The sequence below is a fragment of the Coffea eugenioides genome, chromosome 3 (assembly GCF_003713205.1).
Source record: "Coffea eugenioides isolate CCC68of chromosome 3, Ceug_1.0, whole genome shotgun sequence".
Taxonomy (NCBI): domain Eukaryota; kingdom Viridiplantae; phylum Streptophyta; class Magnoliopsida; order Gentianales; family Rubiaceae; genus Coffea; species Coffea eugenioides.
In genome coordinates, this window is record NC_040037.1 from 10,128,464 (window position 1) to 10,145,755 (window position 17,292).

Sequence of the window (17,292 nt, forward strand, 5' to 3'; positions counted from 1 at the left end):
TGAGTTGAACGAAATAGTGCATATAAATGTGTATGTGAACAACTTCTTCTTTTTTAAGTATGAACAACTTTGTAAGTTATGGAATAAAAGTTATCGGTGAATTTGAAAAAGTATGCCTCTTTAATGTCAATTTTAACTATTATCCTTGTGTATGAGACATAAAAGTATTTTTTTACGTTTCATCCTCTTTTGGATTTTATATGTATAGATTTATAACATGACATATACACAAACTTTATCATTGTAGTTAAAAAGCATGAGTATTTCTTGAAATTTACAAAATACAGAATTTTTTTCATTGTAGTTACAAACATGACATATACATATATGATAGAGATCGTGACCTGAAATTCCCCTTCTTTCTCCCTATTTTTTAAATTAGTAAAACCATTAAAAAAAATAGGAACTTTTATTTAGCCAATGAATATTATTTTTCTCTTGAGATCAATTCTTCTCGTATTTTAGCTTAATAGTAGACTAGATCTGATGAATAAATTCGGATGAAGTTGAGTTTTACTTTGTGGATGTAAAATAGGCAAAAAGCATATGTATCCAATAGTTAAATGTTTAATGCTTTGGGCCAGGTTTGATGACAATATTGACGCTTAAAATCCTTCCTATTGCTTCTCAGTTACCGCATTAGTTGCGAACGCCAAAATGGATCGGCCTACAGGCTTTAGTGACACCCAATGAAATTGGCACTATACAGAGAAGATTAGCAAGGCCCAGTGCAAGAGTGACCTGACAAATCGAAAAGCTGTTCAAATTGTTTTGGGCTTTTCTATGCTGATTTGGGTCTAAATATATTTCATCTACATTTAAACATGGCCGGCAGATAGTTCACAAACTCATTTTGTGCATTTTTTTTTTTGTTGATTAGGGTCCATTTCTATTTGGGCTAAATATGCATGCATCTGATGCCTTGTTTAACTCATGGGGCGATTTTTTTTTTAAATTTGATTGACAATACTATTTTAGATAAATTTCCCAAAAAGAAAAAGAATAATAGACAAAAGAATAATTGTTTATTTCAAATACTGTTGCAAAAAAATGTTCTGAAGCATGACTTTGGGTAATTTTTAAATAGGGTCAATTTGGTTCTCAGATGCAAAACTTGCTTATGCAAACATTTTATTATACAGATTTGATTTTACAAAGGTAAATGTGATGTTGTACACTATCTTTTATGTTTGGCAATTCATGTAATGAATTGAAGCGATTATGTAAAAATTATATTATAGAGACTTGATTTTTCAAAGCCAAACGTGATGCTTTTATACAGCTAGAATGATAAAGAAGAAAACTCGAATAGCACCCATAAAATATTATAAAGTACAAGAGCAATATAAAATGCCCATCTGCTCTGTTCATTGTCCCATCACAGGCAATATAAGAAACATGATATATTGAGTTAAAAGGAGGCAAGATTCAAGGCCAAATGAAATAACAGAGACTGTAAGTTCATTTGTTAAAACAAAAATAAAATAGAACTAAAAAAATCAGTAATGTGTTAGCCAGTGGGGGGTATAAATACCTATAATAGGTTTGGAACTTCTTAAGAATACAATTTTATAGGTTTGGAACCTTTTTAAGAATTACAATTTTAACAAACTAGAAATTAGATGCATAGTTGGCCAGGATTCACATGTAAACATGCCTCTGCTATTTTGAGGACGAATGCCAGAATCTTTTCAATTTCTTGTGAGGGATGCGAAAGTCTCTGGTCCAACAAGTCTTTTAATTCTCTGTCTCCAGCTGTTGAAGACATCAGATGGCCAAGTAATTCCCCAGGGTGCTTGCCCTTGATTATTTTCAATGTCAGGACCCCAAAGATATAAACGTCACATTTTTCAGTAACTCTCATTGTGTGGGCAAATTCTGCATGGAAAATCATGTTATCCGCGAAACCTGTACGTTTAATACCTGAAAATAGAGAGAAATTATAATCCTGTTAATTACCTGGTGCAATATATCCCAATGTGCCAGCAAGAGGAGTCTAATTGGATGAGTCCTTCTGCAGAAATTTAGCAGTGCCAAAGTCTGAACCAAGCCACGTATTCTAAATCAAGCAAAACATGTTAGTGGTTGTTTATATTGACTAATGTGCCAGCAAGAGGAGTCCAATTGGACGAGTCCCTCTGCAGAAATTTAGCAGTGCCAAACAAGGCTCAAACTTGATTAAAACCCTGCCCATATATGACTATAATTATATATATATAAATATATAATAATATCTATAATTTATAATTATACACATTAAGATATAAAATATTGATCATTTATATATTAATTCATAATTATAAATTATATTATAAATTAGGTATTTAATTATGAGTTTGGGCCTATCCCAATTTGGCCCCGAAACTCATATAATAGTGTGAATTAAGTTTGAACCTTTTAATATGAATCCAAAACCCAACAACCCAAAACCCAAAAATCCGTATAATTTGTAACTTGAGTTTGAAATTGCTAAAACTCAACTTAAGAAGCCCAATTGACATCCCGGCCTTCAGTGGACATTTGATAAAATTGGAACTAGGACTGTAAACGAACCGAGCCGAGTCGAATTTTGGCCTAATCAAGTCGAGTTTTGAGTTAATTTTATCGAATTCGAACTCGAGTTCGAGCTTGATGAGCTGACAATTTTGAAGCTCGAGCTCGAAAAAATAAAAATAATTATTTTATTTTTTTAAAAATAAATAATATAACTTTTTTCTTAATAAATTATAAAATATTAAGGATATTTATGTAATTTTACTATTAAAATAAAAAAATAATATATATACTCCTTGCAAGCTAACAGCTAAATATTTTAAGCTCGAGTTCGAGTTTGACTTTGACTCGACTAGCTCGAACTCGATATTGATCGAGTTCGAATCGAACTTGAATCGAGGCCTGCTCGCAAGCGGCTCGATTCGTTTGCACTCCTAATTGGAACCATTCAAAGACGCTTAGCATGGCCCTTGTGCAAGGATCTCACGCACAAATTGAGAAGTGGTCCGAATTTTTTTGGGTTCATGTATGCTTTGGGTCTAAATCTAAAGACGACTTATACAATGAGGTTAGAATTTGGGCTTTTCTGTGCTGATTGCCGAGTCTATTTGGGATAAATCTACGAAGCACTGATACCGGGTTGATCATGACTTAGTTTAACTCACTGGGGCGATTTGTTTTATTTAATTAACAATAGTATCTTGGATAAAATTACAAAAAGAACAAGAGTAATAGACAAAGAATAATTATTTGACTAGAATAATGTTGCAATAACATGTTCTGAATCTTGGCTTAGGTAATTTTTAGTTGGGCACAATTTGGCTCTCAGATATAAAACGTTATATTGTAGAGATTTGATTTTAGAAAGGTAAACATGATGTTGAATATCTTTTATGTTTGGCAATTCATGTGATGAATTGAAGTGATTAGGGAAAAAAGTGCTTATGTAAAACGTATATTATAGAGACTTGATTTTTCAATGGTAAACGTGATGTTTTATACTGCTAGAATGATTAGGAAAAATACTTGAATAGCACCCAAAAATGTACAAGAGTCTACTGTGCTAGCAATTAAAGTGCTCATCTGCTTTGCTCACCGTCCCATCACCGACAAAGTAATAAACATGAGATATTGAGTGAAAGGGAGGCAAGATTTAAGGCAAAATGAAATTACACCTTAATTTATTTGTTACCAAAAAAAAAAAAAGAAAATCCTTACTGGGGCTATTTGTTACCTAATACTAACCTACTTGTTGGCGACATGGTGCACCAACAGATAACAAACTAGAAATCATATGCATAGTAGGCCTAGATTCTGGATTCACATGTAAACACGCCTTTGCTAGTTTGATGGTGGATATCAGAATCTTTTCAGTTTCTTCCGTGGGAGGCGGAAGTCTCTGATCCAACAAGTCCTTGAGTTCTATGTTTCCAGGTGTTGAAGACATTAGATAGGCAACTATGTCACCAGGGTGCGTCCCTTTGATTGTTTCCAATGTCAAGATTCCAAAGCTATAGACATCACATTTTTCAGTGACTCTCATTGTATAGGCAAGCTCTGCAAGGAAAATCATGTTATCATGTTATCACTTGAATACCTGAAAACAGAGAGAAATTATAACACTACGAATTACCTGGTGCAACATATCCAAGTGTGCCACCAAGAGTAGTCCAATTGGATGAGTCCTTCCTGAGAAATTTAGCAGTGCCGAAGTCTGAAAGACGAGCCTCATATTCTGAATCAAGCAAAACATTGTTACTTGATATGTCCCGATGAACTATTGAAGGCGTGCAATCATGATGCATGTAAGATAGGGCATGAGCCACGCCTTTGATGATGTTCACCCTCTTTTCCCAGTCTAGTTCCTTGGCTTCTTCATCCACGCTAAAAATTTTGGCCAAGCTACCTCGCTCAAGGTACTCATAGACCAACAAGGAGTGTTTGGAAGTTGAGCAGAAACCATAGAGTTTCACAATGTTTCTATGCTTGATGTTTGTCAAGGCTCTTATCTCGTTCAAGAAACTGTCGAAGTAGACCTTCTCGGGCAACAGATGAAGTCTCTTTACAGCTACTAAGTTAGAAGGTGGAAGAACTGTTTTGTACACACTTCCAAAACCTCCCTCCCCTATGCAGAATATTTCACTAAACTCTTCTGTTGCTTTTATAATTTCTCGGTACATTGCTTTGCCATCATAGGTGGTTATGGAAAACAAATCAGCATCCTCGACATTCTCTGTGGTCTTTCTTTTTCTTTGTCGACAAACTTTAAGAGCTCCAAAGAATGCACAAAGAAGTAAGAGTGATCCTAGAAGAGGGAGCACAATTACAAGAACAAGATTGAACCCCTTACCGTTTACATGCTTTCTACTCAATTGAGGACTTTCACATACTTGTAAACCAGTAATATTCCCACACAAACCTTTGTTTCCCCTCAGTTCTTCTATGGTAATATTTTTAAAGGCTTTGCCGTAAGGAATTGGACCCTCAAAGTTATTGAAAGATATGTTAATATGCAAAGAACCAGGCAGCTCTGCCAAAGCCTTTGGAAGGAAACCAGAGAGGTAATTATGGGAAAGATCCAATATCTCTAGACTCTGTAAACTTCTGAATTCAGATGGTATTTCTCCTGTGATGTAATTATGACTCAGATCCAAGATAGAAAGTCGAGTTAACTCACCCATCTGAGGTGGAATCTGTTGACTCAAGTTGTTGTTGCTCAAATTCAGGTAAAATAATTGCTGGAAACCTCCAAAATTTTCTGGGATAGATCCACGCAAGAAATTTGCTGACAGGTCAAGATAAAGCAGATTTTTGAGCTGACCTACTTCTTCAGGTATATTGCCAAAAAGTTGGTTATTTTGTAGATACAGATTGAGCATAGAAGCCAGCATCATAACTTGCTTTGGAATTTCCCCAGTAAAGTCATTGGAAGACAAATCAAGTACATGAAGTTGAGATGCGTTTCCCAGCTCTGAAGGGATCTGACCTGTGATGTGATTGTCGGCAAGCAAAAGAGCTGCCAAGTTTGGGCATCTACCCCAGTTGCCAGAAAGTCCGCCATAGAATTCATTGTTGCTAAGATCCATGAAATTCAAGTTGGGGTAGATACCAAACATCTCTGACAGATTCCCAGTCAGCCGGTTTCCCTGAAATCGAGCTCTAAATAAACTTGAGCAATTTTTCAAGCTTATAGGGATTGGGCCTATCAGCTTGTTGTTGCTTACCGTGAAGTTCTGAAGTGTTCCATTTTGGCAAAGATGTTCCGGCAGATGACCAGAGAATTGATTTGTATCCATCTCCATCACAGCCAACTTTGCCAACTTCCCAAGCTCCTCTGGAATGAACCAGAAAGCTGGTTCTGACGAAGAAACAGAAATTCCAGGTTGCTCAGATCACCAAATGATTTAGGAATAGAACCGTTCAGTTCATTCCTGTCTAGTTCCAAATCTGTAAGTAGCTCTAGGTTGCTCAACTCTTCAGGAATTGAGCCTGAGAGTTGGTTATCATAGAGATGGAGGACAGTCAAATTCGTCAGATTACCCAGTGATGTTGGAATTGTGCCAATGAGATTATTTCCGAACAAGCTCAAATTTTGAAGTGATTTCAACTGCCCTAACTCAACTGGAATGGAACCGGACAGATTGTTTTGGAAAAGGAACAAGGTCTCCAACTTACTGAGGTTACCTAGATCAGGTGGAATTGAACCTGTTAGAAGGTTAGAGCTCAAAAAAGCAGTGACAAGATTGGATAAGTTTCCTATTTCTGGAGGAATGGAACCAGATAATAGGTTTCCATACAAAGACAAGTATGTCAAGTTAACCAAATTTGCCAAGGAAGATGGAATTGTGCCATTGATATGATTGGTATTCAAATCAACCTCAGTAAGATAGACTAAATGGCTCAATTCCTCAGGAATTGGACCAGACAATTGATTTTCGTTCAGATGGAGGACTTGAAGATTTTGTAACAAGCCAATTTCAGGTGGGATTTCTTGTGACAGCTGATTGATCGAGAAATCGAGATAAATGAGCTTGGAAAGATTACCAATCTGGGCCGGTATGCTGCCAAAAAGTTCATTCATGGAAAGATCAACGTATTCAAGGTTTGGCAAGGATGAAAATGGGAAGTCATAGAGTGTCGTGCTGACATTGGAATTTGTGAGGTTCAGTCTGTTGACACTTCCATCAATATTGCATGAAACACTAGCCCAAGTGCAAGGGCTGGAAGAATTCTTGGCTTTGGTAGGCTTAATATTCCATGAAATCAAGAGGGAACTATTCTGGTTGGCAAAACTGGCTTTCCATTTTAAGAGGGCAGCAGCCTCTTCCGCAAAAGCTGATGCACAAACTTTGGGAGGAAATGATGGGGCTAGTGTATGTAGCACTAAAATAAACATAAAAACGAAAACCTCTGTAATGAAATTTGGAAGCATGATTTCTTTTCGTCTAGCTCAGCTGAGGCTGGACAGATTGGTTAATTTGTTTACTTGTATGAACTACAAAATGAGACATTGACGGATCCTCCCTTTATAGACAAGGCTTCAGAGGTTTTATTTTTTATTTTGGGCAAATTACACTTTACCCCCTGTGATTTAGTTTGTTTTGCATAACCCCCTATGATTTCAAAAGCTATACATAATCCCCTCATGATTTGGATTAAAGTGTCAAAGTGATGGAAATGATCATTCGCAATGGAGTCATCTAAAATGTCGAAAATATCTTTATGTATAGTTGAAAATTATTACCAAAGGGGGTTATGTATATATTTTGAAAATTATAAGGGGATTAAATGGTAAAATATTAAACTATAAGGGGATTATGTGGTAAAACATAAAAACCATACGGGATTAGTGTGTCGTGTATTTATAAAGGTAATTTCGGTATTTTTAAAAGTTCCGTTATGAATGACTATTTCCGTCACTTTGACATTTTAAGCCAAACTATGAGGGAGTTCTGTATAACTTTTGAAACCATATAGGAATTATATAAGAAAACACTCTATACCACAGGGAGGTAAATGTATTTACCCTTTTATTTTTTTATTTTTTTCCACTCTTTTTTCTTTTTTTTCCCTTTTATATGCATACAAATCAAAACTTAATGTATACTCTTGACCTGGGGGAGGGATGGATTGGGTGGTATGAGGGAAAAGAGTGTAAGCGAGAGGTCTCAGGTTCGAATCCCCAACTTACACTTAAAAAAAAAAAGTATACTCTTGACCTGAAAGATAGTTTGCCAATTTTAATACAGATAAAAGCAGTCAATTTCTCCTTCCCTTTGTGAATTCTTTTTTCTAAACACATTTAATGAATTCACACTTCAATCATCGAATGAAGACTTTCAAAGTCAATCACCGTGGCATTTATATTACAAGTTTACAACAAACCACAGATTTTGACAGTCAACGGTCACTGCCTCTAAAGTCCGCAGACTGCAGTTGAAGTAACAGGCAATTTCTTTTAATCCACTAATTAGGGCCTCGGACAAGGATAGGGTGGTAACGAAGAAATTTCTGTTTTGTCACATCGTACCATTGTCAAAAAGAATGAACCAAATACAACTTTCATGGGCTTTGAGAGAGAGAGAGCAGTTGACAATCATCTTCAACAACTGGCTGAAGGAGTCAAACTTGCTCTAATTAAGGCAGCAGAACAAGGATGGAGACTAATGAACATAGGAGTTCCTAACAAGAATTTGCTACAGCAAATCCTTATTGGTTAATTTGTTTATTTGTATGAACTGCAAAATGAGACATTGACGGATCCACCCTTTATAGACAAGACTTCAAAGGTTGTATTTTTTATTTCTTCATATGCATACAAATCGAAACTTAATGTATACTTTTGACCTGATAGATAGTTTGCCAATTTTGATACAGACAAAAGCAGTCAATTTATCCTTCCCTTAGTGAATTCTTTTTTCTAAACACGTTTATTGAATTCAGACTTCAAGCATCGAATGAAGGCTAAAAGCAGGCATTTACATTACAAACAAACCACAGATTTTGACAGTCAACGGTCACTGCCGCTAAAGTCAAGTTGAAAAAGACCGCAGACTGCAGTTGAAGTAACAGGCTATTTCTTTTAATCCACGAATTAAGGTAGTAACGAATTATTACTTGTCTCATGACTACTTTGTTCATGTGTAACACTAGATACGGCCCATGTGTTCCTGTGATCACAAGAAACGACCAAGAAACCCTTCCAAATTCCTTAGGCATTTATTAGGCAGAATGGTCAAAATGGACCATTTCAGGTCCTCTAATGATTTGATTGATCGAAGACCACATATTTGAGAAAATTCTTACACATTTATTCATGCAATTCCTTTAGCTGATGTGAGAACAAAAGTCCTGCTTGGAGGCGTTAGAGTGAATTCGGATGGGTTGGAGTTTGTTGTAATTTCGAAAGTGTAATTTCAAAAGTTTCTTGTAATCCGGTCAGTCCCCTCTAAGCGTTAAATTTGATTCACTGGAGTTGGCCGTGAGCTCGATCACCATTACCGTAGATTCTTGGAGTGAATTCGGATGGGTTGGAGTTCGGCTTGTCAATTATTACTGTGTAATATAATAGCCATATTGACCAAATTTTCAAAGTCCTGCGTTAGTTTTGTTCCAAACGTGACAATGTGATAGTGCAACGTTCGATTATTGACTTTTGGAATTTGTTAAACGTTTCCAAAACGGGAAGAAAAGGAAAAGAAATTGCAGGCTTAGATTAAGGAAAAATAAGTACTCTTTATTTTTTGGGGGGGGGGGGGGGGGGTGCGGGTACCGGAAGGAGAAATGGATTGCCTTTACTTGTATTAAAAATGGCAAACAACCTATCAGGCCAAGAGGATATAAGGGTTCAATAATTGGCAAAGTAATGATCTTTATGTGTACGTTTAAGGAAAGAAGAATGGGGAAGAAAAAGAAACTAGAAAGAAAATTCAGATACCAGCTATTTAAGTTTTCCTAGGCAAGTACTGTCACTAGAATAATCTCATTACATATACAAGGTTCTCAAAGGATGGATTCTCCACACAAACTTGGATAATGTCTTATAAAATTAAAGGAGCATAATGTGTATTTTAAGGTTTACACTATTTTTTGACATACCTGACAATTACTATACCATCGAATGCAACATTTAGATGATTTTCTTTACTGATCAAATGCCAGAATAATGAAGGGCAATAAGTGGGTGAAAATAAATGGATGGAATTGATTGTTACAAAAAAAATAAAATACTCAAAATCTATTCAAATTCAAAAAAATTAAATATGGCCACATGAAAAAAAAGTTGAAAGTAGTCAATTCAACAACCTACTAAAATGGGAATTGAACAGTGAATTATTATTATTATTATTATTATTATTATTATATGTGTATATAGATACATATATATATACATACACTCACACGCGCGAAATGCAATTGATGAAGAGAAAGAAAAAGAAAAATTGAAAAGATAGAAAAAGGTATAAAAGAAAATAGGAATTAAGAATATTAAGTATTAACAATAACATAGGGTATGCCCATGCCCGTCGTACTGTTTCCCATACTTATTGTTTTAGATCCTCCGTATTACCACAATAGCTTTGTGTATTATATCACAATTTTTACTCCTATTTAGATTGCTATTTTCTAAATTTTTTTTTAGAAATATTGTAACAATTTAATGTATGTGATGTAAAATAATGATTAAAAAATATGATTGCAGAAAAATTAAATTTTTTTTTGGAAAAAATCAATCCAAACATTTTGTTCCAAGGCCTGACACCTTCACGTTCAGCCGCATTGTAAGTGCATCCACCCCACTTCATCTCTCAACCACAAACCAATCCAGATTTCACAGCTTTGGAGTTTGGAAAATTAGGTGTAAGATTTGAGAATTCATATTTAAGGATTTAGGGATCTGGTAATGTGGTGGGTGGTAAAAGAGAAATTTTTTGACTCGCTATCTCCTTTCATCTAAAAGAGAAACTTTTTTTTTTATCCCTGGGTTTGCTTGTATTCAAATTAGCAACAAGTGTATAAAGTGAATAAGGATACGACAGTAATTTTTTGCTTGTATTCAAATTAGATTTTTAGAATAAATAGCGTTCTTGTTTACAATTGAAAAAAAAAAAATTTTTAATAAATGCATGGGTGTTCACAAAAAGAGTTGAAAATTGGTTTTGACAAAAAGATGATCAAGTTGCCCTTATGTGCTACAAAAGTGACATTTGTACTAATTAAATGGTATTTTTTATGTAACTAATTGTTTTTCTTGTAGAGACTAAATATTGGAAAAGAAGAAGATGAATGGAGACAAAGGCGAATTTAGAAGCGGGGTACAAATAGTAATAAATGACAGAGATGTGTATGACAGTAAAATTTTCCCCGCCTCAGTAATTATGTTAAAGTTTGAAAGGTATGTTTGTCTGTATGAAAAAGTGTGCCAGAATCCAAAAGCCAAAAGTAGCTCAAGAGATGCTTCTGATTTTAAGCTTTTTTAGACTAAAAAAAAATCAAAATTTTTAAAATCAGTGGATAGCACAAAAATAGCTTTTCCAAAATCAGAAGTTCAATCAAGTTTTCAAAATCAATTGAAAACATACCCATTCTCTCGTATACATGGAATAATCATCGGGTGTTCAAAATTTAGCTGAGAGCATAAATATTAACTTTTAGAAGATCAGAAGTTAGAACCAAGTTTCAAAAATTAGTTGACAATAGGCCCATCCTCTTCTATACACTGAATAATCATGCGAGGCTCACATATCTGATCTGTTTGTGCCCGTAGGTTAGGAGCCATCATTGATCGAGATTGGGTTGGTCGAGTCAAACAGTCTTCCATAGATTTTGGGTTAAGACATATTTCATGTGTCCTATTTTTTAAAATATAAAATTAGCTAGGGAAAGGAAATAAATACAAAGAATAGTAAATAAGATTAAATAAAGAAAGTATATAAATATAACAGAGTGTAATAATTGTTAGTATATATATATATATATATATATAATAGATTAAATGAATGCTAACGACTATTTATGGGGCACCCATTAAAAAAATCCTTAGATTTATATAGATTACATGATAAGCGATTTGAATCCATCAACTTAGCAAAGGCATCAATTTATATGGATATTACCGGTTACGTTATGCATGAGTCATGGGATGGTTGTTTTGATATTTAGCAACCATGAAGAAATGAACCACAAAACAAACAGCAGAAACTGAATATACAGCTTTCCATAAGCAAAACGAGGACATATAAAAACAGATTATTTGATACTTGTGATGCCCATTCGTATTTAGGCTTACAAACAACTATAAAAAGAAGCAACATCCCAGCCCAAATAGTGAAGTATTCAATCATCTAAGGCCGCCTGGGGAGGACTCTAAGCCGCCTCGCTTAGGGGTGCTCCCCTGCCCAGAAGGTGGTGATCTTTGCTTCTGGAAGATTGGCAACTTTCCCCCGAAATCCGTCTGCATGAGACCAGAGTACAACATACATAAAACGATAAACCAAGATATCAGAGCTTATTTTAGGCATTGGACTGCGAAACTTACTTCTCGTCCCAGAAACTGTTCTTGATGCTGCAGATAAGATGGATGAAGTTGAAAGTAAGACGAGAAAGAAAAGTGTGGTGAGAGCGTTGGAGGCCATGAATTCTACAGAAACCGGTGAATTTCGGAAGCTACCACCTATCGAAAGTTTGGTGCAATTGCTCAACTATATATATATATATATAGGAAGATTTAGGAAATGGTAAAAGAAAGGTTTGAAATTCATAAGAGGTGTATAAACTGGGCAAATTTGTGAAAGAGAAATGAGTCTATTCACTTAATGCAAAAATGTAGTATGCCACTCGGAATTAACCACAAAGCCTTGAAAAGCTTATTGAAAAGACAAAAAAAAAAAAAAAAAAACTGATACAATCACAAAATAATCTTAGTGATAACCCGTTAAACAAACAAGCCTGGAATAATCTAGATTCGAACTTTTCGAACATGTTCGTGAACGATTCATTTATGTTAAACGAACCGAATACGAACTCGAATTTGAACATGAACTTTGCTTAACGAAGTGAACACGAACACAGGTTTGGAGTTCGAAAGTTAACGAATGAACGCGAATCGAGTTCGAATCGCTTAACGAATAGAGTTCAAACATGAGATACTGGATTCGATTCGATTCGTTTACAGCTCTACAAGAAATCCCACCTGAAATTTGCGACTTGAGAAATTTGATTCATTTAGCTCTTGTGCATAATCAGCTTTCAAGTCCAATTCCTCCAGAAATAGGAACTACGTATGGTATTGTTAACGTTTATCTACAGTATAACAATTTAACAGGCCTAATTCCGGCCACTTTTGATAACCTCGATAGGCAAGTCAAATTATATCTATTCCAAAATCACCTATTTGGTCCCGATCCTCATGCGATCGGAAACTTAATCTCACTTTAATTTCTTGTCTTGTCTCAAAATTATCTTGCTGGTTCAATCCCTAAGTCACTAGGCAATTTAACCAATTTGATGCATCTATATCTCTTTGACAACAAACATTCTGGTTCAATTCCAAAGAATTTAGGTGATCTAAAATTCCTTTTAGACATGGAATTAGGTAAGAACCAACTTAATATGGTTCCAATCCTATTTTAAGTGGCAACTCGAGTAACTTGGAAAAACAGCATCTCCTAAAAAGCTATATTCTGTACCGACCATCCCACAGGAACTTGGAAAGCTAAAACAATTGGTAGTTTTGGAATTGGATTAAAATCAATTATCTAGTCCATTGCGAGGACTACCTTGTCAAAATGGCACACTTCAAAACATTTCTGTATCTAAGAACATGCTTACAAGTCTAAAAACATTTGTGTATCATGATTGTTCGCCAGCAATTGTACGTTTAAGATTTTGGCACTCCTTAGTTTTAGTCTTTAATCCTCTGTCATTGTCCCCTTAAAAAGACTTGTCCTCCAAGTAATGTCCTTTTAGCGTCCACTAATTGATTACTACTTTTTAAAAAATTTAAAAAGTCTAAGTAAACTCCTCGATTAGATGATATATGTATCAGCGCTCTTAAATGAAAAAAGACTTTTTGATTGTATCCCAAAAGACTTTCTTTAGTCAAGATGATAAATATATTCGAGCTCTTAAATAAATTCTTTTCGTTAACAGCTGTTTTCAAAATGTACTAATTAATGAGTAGAGAATTACTTGGAGGAAAAGACTTGGACAGCCAACCTCATCTTGACTGAAAAGTCTTTTGGACCTTTGCCATTAAGGCCCAACATTAAATATTTTTTTAAAATCAACCACGACTATGGGACTTTTATTAACAACTGCCCACCACTAAATTTGTTTGAAAACATCAGCTGTTGCCATCCAAAATTTCTTCAAGTTGATCCTATATATTGGACCTTCGCACACAAGGACCCAATGTTACAATTGCATGAAGCCGACCGCTACTGGATTGATCTTGACGATTGGCCCGACCTTTACGAAAGGACCCAACATCATATTTGTTTGAAAATATATATTGTCTGTGAAAGTCTGTTAGGCCTTTGACAGTAAACGTTAGCATCAAATTAAATTTGCAGAAAAACATGACTACCATCTTCTAAAAAATTATTTAATCATATTTATTAAACTCGCCCGATAAGGAAGTCGACAGACAGACGACATGGTTGGTTCACTACTAAGTAGGTGATTGAACCAGTGTCTCAGTAAAAGAATATTTATAAATACTTGGTAAATGTTACTACTTTCGTTCCACTTTGATAGTATTGATTTTTTGTTCTCACACAATTTAAGAAAAATTAGTTAATTTTGCTAGAAAAACAAATCTAGCATAATGTATTTCTAAAATACCCTTATATTAATATTAGGAGTATCACTAATCACTATACTTTTATATTAATTATAACAAAAATTAATTAAATTTGTTAGAAAAATAAATTTAGCCTATTATTTTTCTAAAATATCCTTATATTAAGATTAGAAGTATCACTAATAACTATACTTTTACATTAATTATAACAACAACAATGATGATGGTATATTGCACCATTCTTTTTTTTTCTCGAAACGTTAGATGATTTTATAGATAGTAAATCTATACAGATTCAAGTAAAGACTTGAAAGAACATTACAATCAGTGAATCCTAACACTGAGGAATCCAAAATTCCTGATCCTCTATCAATTCAAGCGCTTGCACGCTAAACCAGTGACTAATATGGTTACTATTCCAATTTACTAAACAAAAAGAGCACATGTGGAACAAGGACTGAAGGCTGTCAATATCCTCCAACAGAGTGACCATGCGCATATCCTGAACTTTCCTTTGCTGAATGAGATTGTACGTTCGTTTGTTCTGGATTTGCACTTCAATCCTTTCCATTTGTTGACCAGCAGCTTTACACAGCAGAAGTTTGATGGCTGTTAGTTCGTCTATGACTTGGTGACCGGAGCTTCTTTCTTGTAAGGTCCAGCCTCGCATCATGTTTTGATTGTCCCTAGAGACTGTGACTCCTATTCCCACTTGAGGCGTGACTTTACTTCTTTCTGCTGCAAACCTTAATCTCAGAATGTCTTCCATTTCTTCCTGGTGCTGGGGGGGTTCCATCAGTTCCCTTGTTCCTTCTGTACTCGACCTTAAAGTCTTTGTCGCTGCCTCTTCATACTCCAACCATTCCTCCTGAGCTTTTTGTATTATTCTCAGAGGGGGGTACTGCTTAGCATTGAACTCCTTTGCATTTCTACCTTTCCAGATTTGCCATAGAATATTCGCTGTTAGGGAGATGTGTTTGTTTCCCTCAATCCTCTTGGTAGCTTCCAGCAATGTATCCCACCACCTACTAAAGTTACCATGCTGATCTAGTAGGCCTTCCCACTGAATAGGTGACATTTTCCACACTACTTTGACCTGGCTGCAATCAAGCAGAGCATGCTCAATCGTCTCACCTTGCTCACCACAATTTCTGCATATTGGATCACCTTGTTTGGTTCTATCAAAGATGAGTTGTCTAACTGGTAACACCTGGTTCAGGCATTTCCATAAGAAAATCTTCACCTTATTTTTTATATTCAGCTTCCACAGGTGCTTCCAGCATTTTTTCCTATTCGAGCTCCAGCTTGTACCAGTTACCTCCTTGTTTACCTGCTCCCGTTCCATCAGACCTTCAGCTTGTACTTTGTAGGCTGATCTCACTGTATAGTTCCCATTTGAGCTGTGAACCCAGTAATTGCTGTCCTCTCTGTTGGTTAGGCTTATGGGGATGCTTAGAATGCACTCTGCCTCCTTGGCACTAAAGTTTTTGAAAATCAGATTTTTGTTCCATCTCTTCTGGATGATCAGCTCCTCTACTTTAAGCAGATTACATCCCTGTGGTTTCTGTGAAATAACCTTTCCTTGATGGTTATCCGGCAACCAGCTATCCTCCCATATATTGGTACTCTTCCCATTGCCTATTCTTCTCCTGATTCCTAGCTCTACCAGTTGCCTTGCTCCCATCAGACCCTTCCAAATCCAAGATGCATTCCCAGCTACTTTGCACTTCAGCAGCGATTGTTTGGGATGGTATTTGTCCTTAAGCACTTTACTAACCAACAGATTTGGTTGTGTGATTAGCCTCCAAACTTGCTTACCCAGTAGAGCTGTATTGAATGCCCCTAGCTCATGAAAACCCAAACCTCCTTCCTTTCTGTCCAGTGACATTTTATCCCAAGCTCTCCAGTGCATCTTGTTCCTTCCATTTGCTTCACCCCACCAGTAGTTTGCCATCACCGCATTAACCTCTTTGCATATCTGCTTTGGTATTTTGAAGCAAGACATCGTATACGTTGGCATTGCCATTACAACAGATTTGAGCATCACCTCTTTGCCTGCCGCACTTAACAGCTTGTTTTTCCATTTTTTCAACCTCTGTTGGATATTATCTCTAATATAGCCAAACAGTTGTTGTTTCGAACCTGTGACCACCATAGGGAGTCCCAGGTACTTGCCTTGATTGGCCTTCTGGATATTTCCGAGTGCTTGGCAAACTTCCACCTTGGCTTCCTGTTCCAGATTCGTACTAAAAATGACTGAGGATTTTTCTAGGTTGATCAGCTGTCCAGTGCCTCTTTCGTACACCTGGAGTATCCTCCTCAGCTCTGAAGCATTTTGATAGTCAGCTTTACAAAAGATCAGGGAATCATCTACAAAAAACAAGTGGGTTAACCGAGGCCCTTGTCTACTGATTCGCATGCCTTCCATTCTTCTATCTGTTGCTGCCTTCTGAAGGAGATTAGTGAAACCTTCAGAGCAAAGCAGGAATAGATAGGGTGACAGCGGATCACCCTGTCTAATTCCCCTCTGTGGTATCACGTATTCCTTCACCTCTCCGTTGATCATAAAGGAGTAGGAAACCGAAGAAATGCAACTCATTATCCAGCTCCTCCATGTTTCATTGAAACCCATCTTCTGCATTACCGCTTCCAGAAATCCCCATTCTACCCTGTCATAAGCTTTTGACATATCTAGTTTCACAGCCATAAAACCCTCTTTCCCAAGTCTTTTGTTTTTGAGATAATGTAGGAACTCATGGGAGATCATTATGTTATCTAAAATTTGCCTACCAGGGATAAAAGCTGATTGATTTTTACTAATGCAGTAGTGAAGGACTGGTTTTAATCTGTTATATTGCACCATTCAAGACATCGAAAATTCTACAAAATGGTATAGTGGTTTGTACCAATCGGTTGGTAAGGGGTACGGATCACGTAAATGTAAGACACGATCACAATTACTGACGTCAAAGCGGTTTGGATCAGGCACATGAGTG

The 17,292-nt window shown here is 36.0% G+C and overlaps 3 protein-coding genes and 2 non-coding genes across 7 annotated transcripts; 2 read left to right on the forward strand and 3 right to left on the reverse strand.

Annotated features, from left to right (window-relative positions):
* The first annotated feature begins 665 nt into the window (after positions 1 to 665).
* On the forward strand, positions 666 to 771 carry LOC113767238. Its single transcript, XR_003467956.1, has one exon. It is a non-coding gene; the product is annotated as a U6 spliceosomal RNA (small nuclear RNA).
* A 2,130-nt stretch (positions 772 to 2,901) lies between these two features.
* LOC113767227 lies at positions 2,902 to 3,009 on the forward strand. The gene has a single exon (XR_003467945.1). It is a non-coding gene; the product is annotated as a U6 spliceosomal RNA (small nuclear RNA).
* A 615-nt stretch (positions 3,010 to 3,624) lies between these two features.
* LOC113764613 (MDIS1-interacting receptor like kinase 2-like) lies at positions 3,625 to 5,825 on the reverse strand. 3 transcript variants are annotated; one of them, XM_027308567.1, is made up of 3 exons: positions 5,718 to 5,825; positions 4,127 to 5,639; positions 3,625 to 4,050 (listed from the first exon to the last, which is right to left on the reverse strand). In XM_027308567.1, the coding sequence occupies exons 1-3, from the start codon at positions 5,793 to 5,795 to the stop codon at positions 3,734 to 3,736; spliced, it is 1,908 nt and encodes a 635-aa protein (XP_027164368.1). In that variant the 5' UTR covers positions 5,796 to 5,825; the 3' UTR covers positions 3,625 to 3,733. The 3 variants fall into 3 exon arrangements, with proteins under 3 accessions (XP_027164368.1, XP_027164369.1, XP_027164367.1); XM_027308568.1 differs by having other exon boundaries at positions 4,127 to 5,278; positions 5,480 to 5,825; XM_027308566.1 differs by having other exon boundaries at positions 4,127 to 5,825.
* Positions 5,795 to 6,925, reverse strand: LOC113766003 (probable leucine-rich repeat receptor-like protein kinase At1g35710). Its single transcript, XM_027310235.1, has one exon. The coding sequence runs from the start codon at positions 6,923 to 6,925 to the stop codon at positions 5,795 to 5,797; it is 1,131 nt and encodes a 376-aa protein (XP_027166036.1).
* A 7,705-nt stretch (positions 6,926 to 14,630) lies between these two features.
* On the reverse strand, positions 14,631 to 17,063 carry LOC113766004. Its single transcript, XM_027310236.1, has one exon. The coding sequence runs from the start codon at positions 17,061 to 17,063 to the stop codon at positions 14,631 to 14,633; it is 2,433 nt and encodes an 810-aa protein (XP_027166037.1).
* Between the last annotated feature and the right edge of the window lie 229 nt (positions 17,064 to 17,292).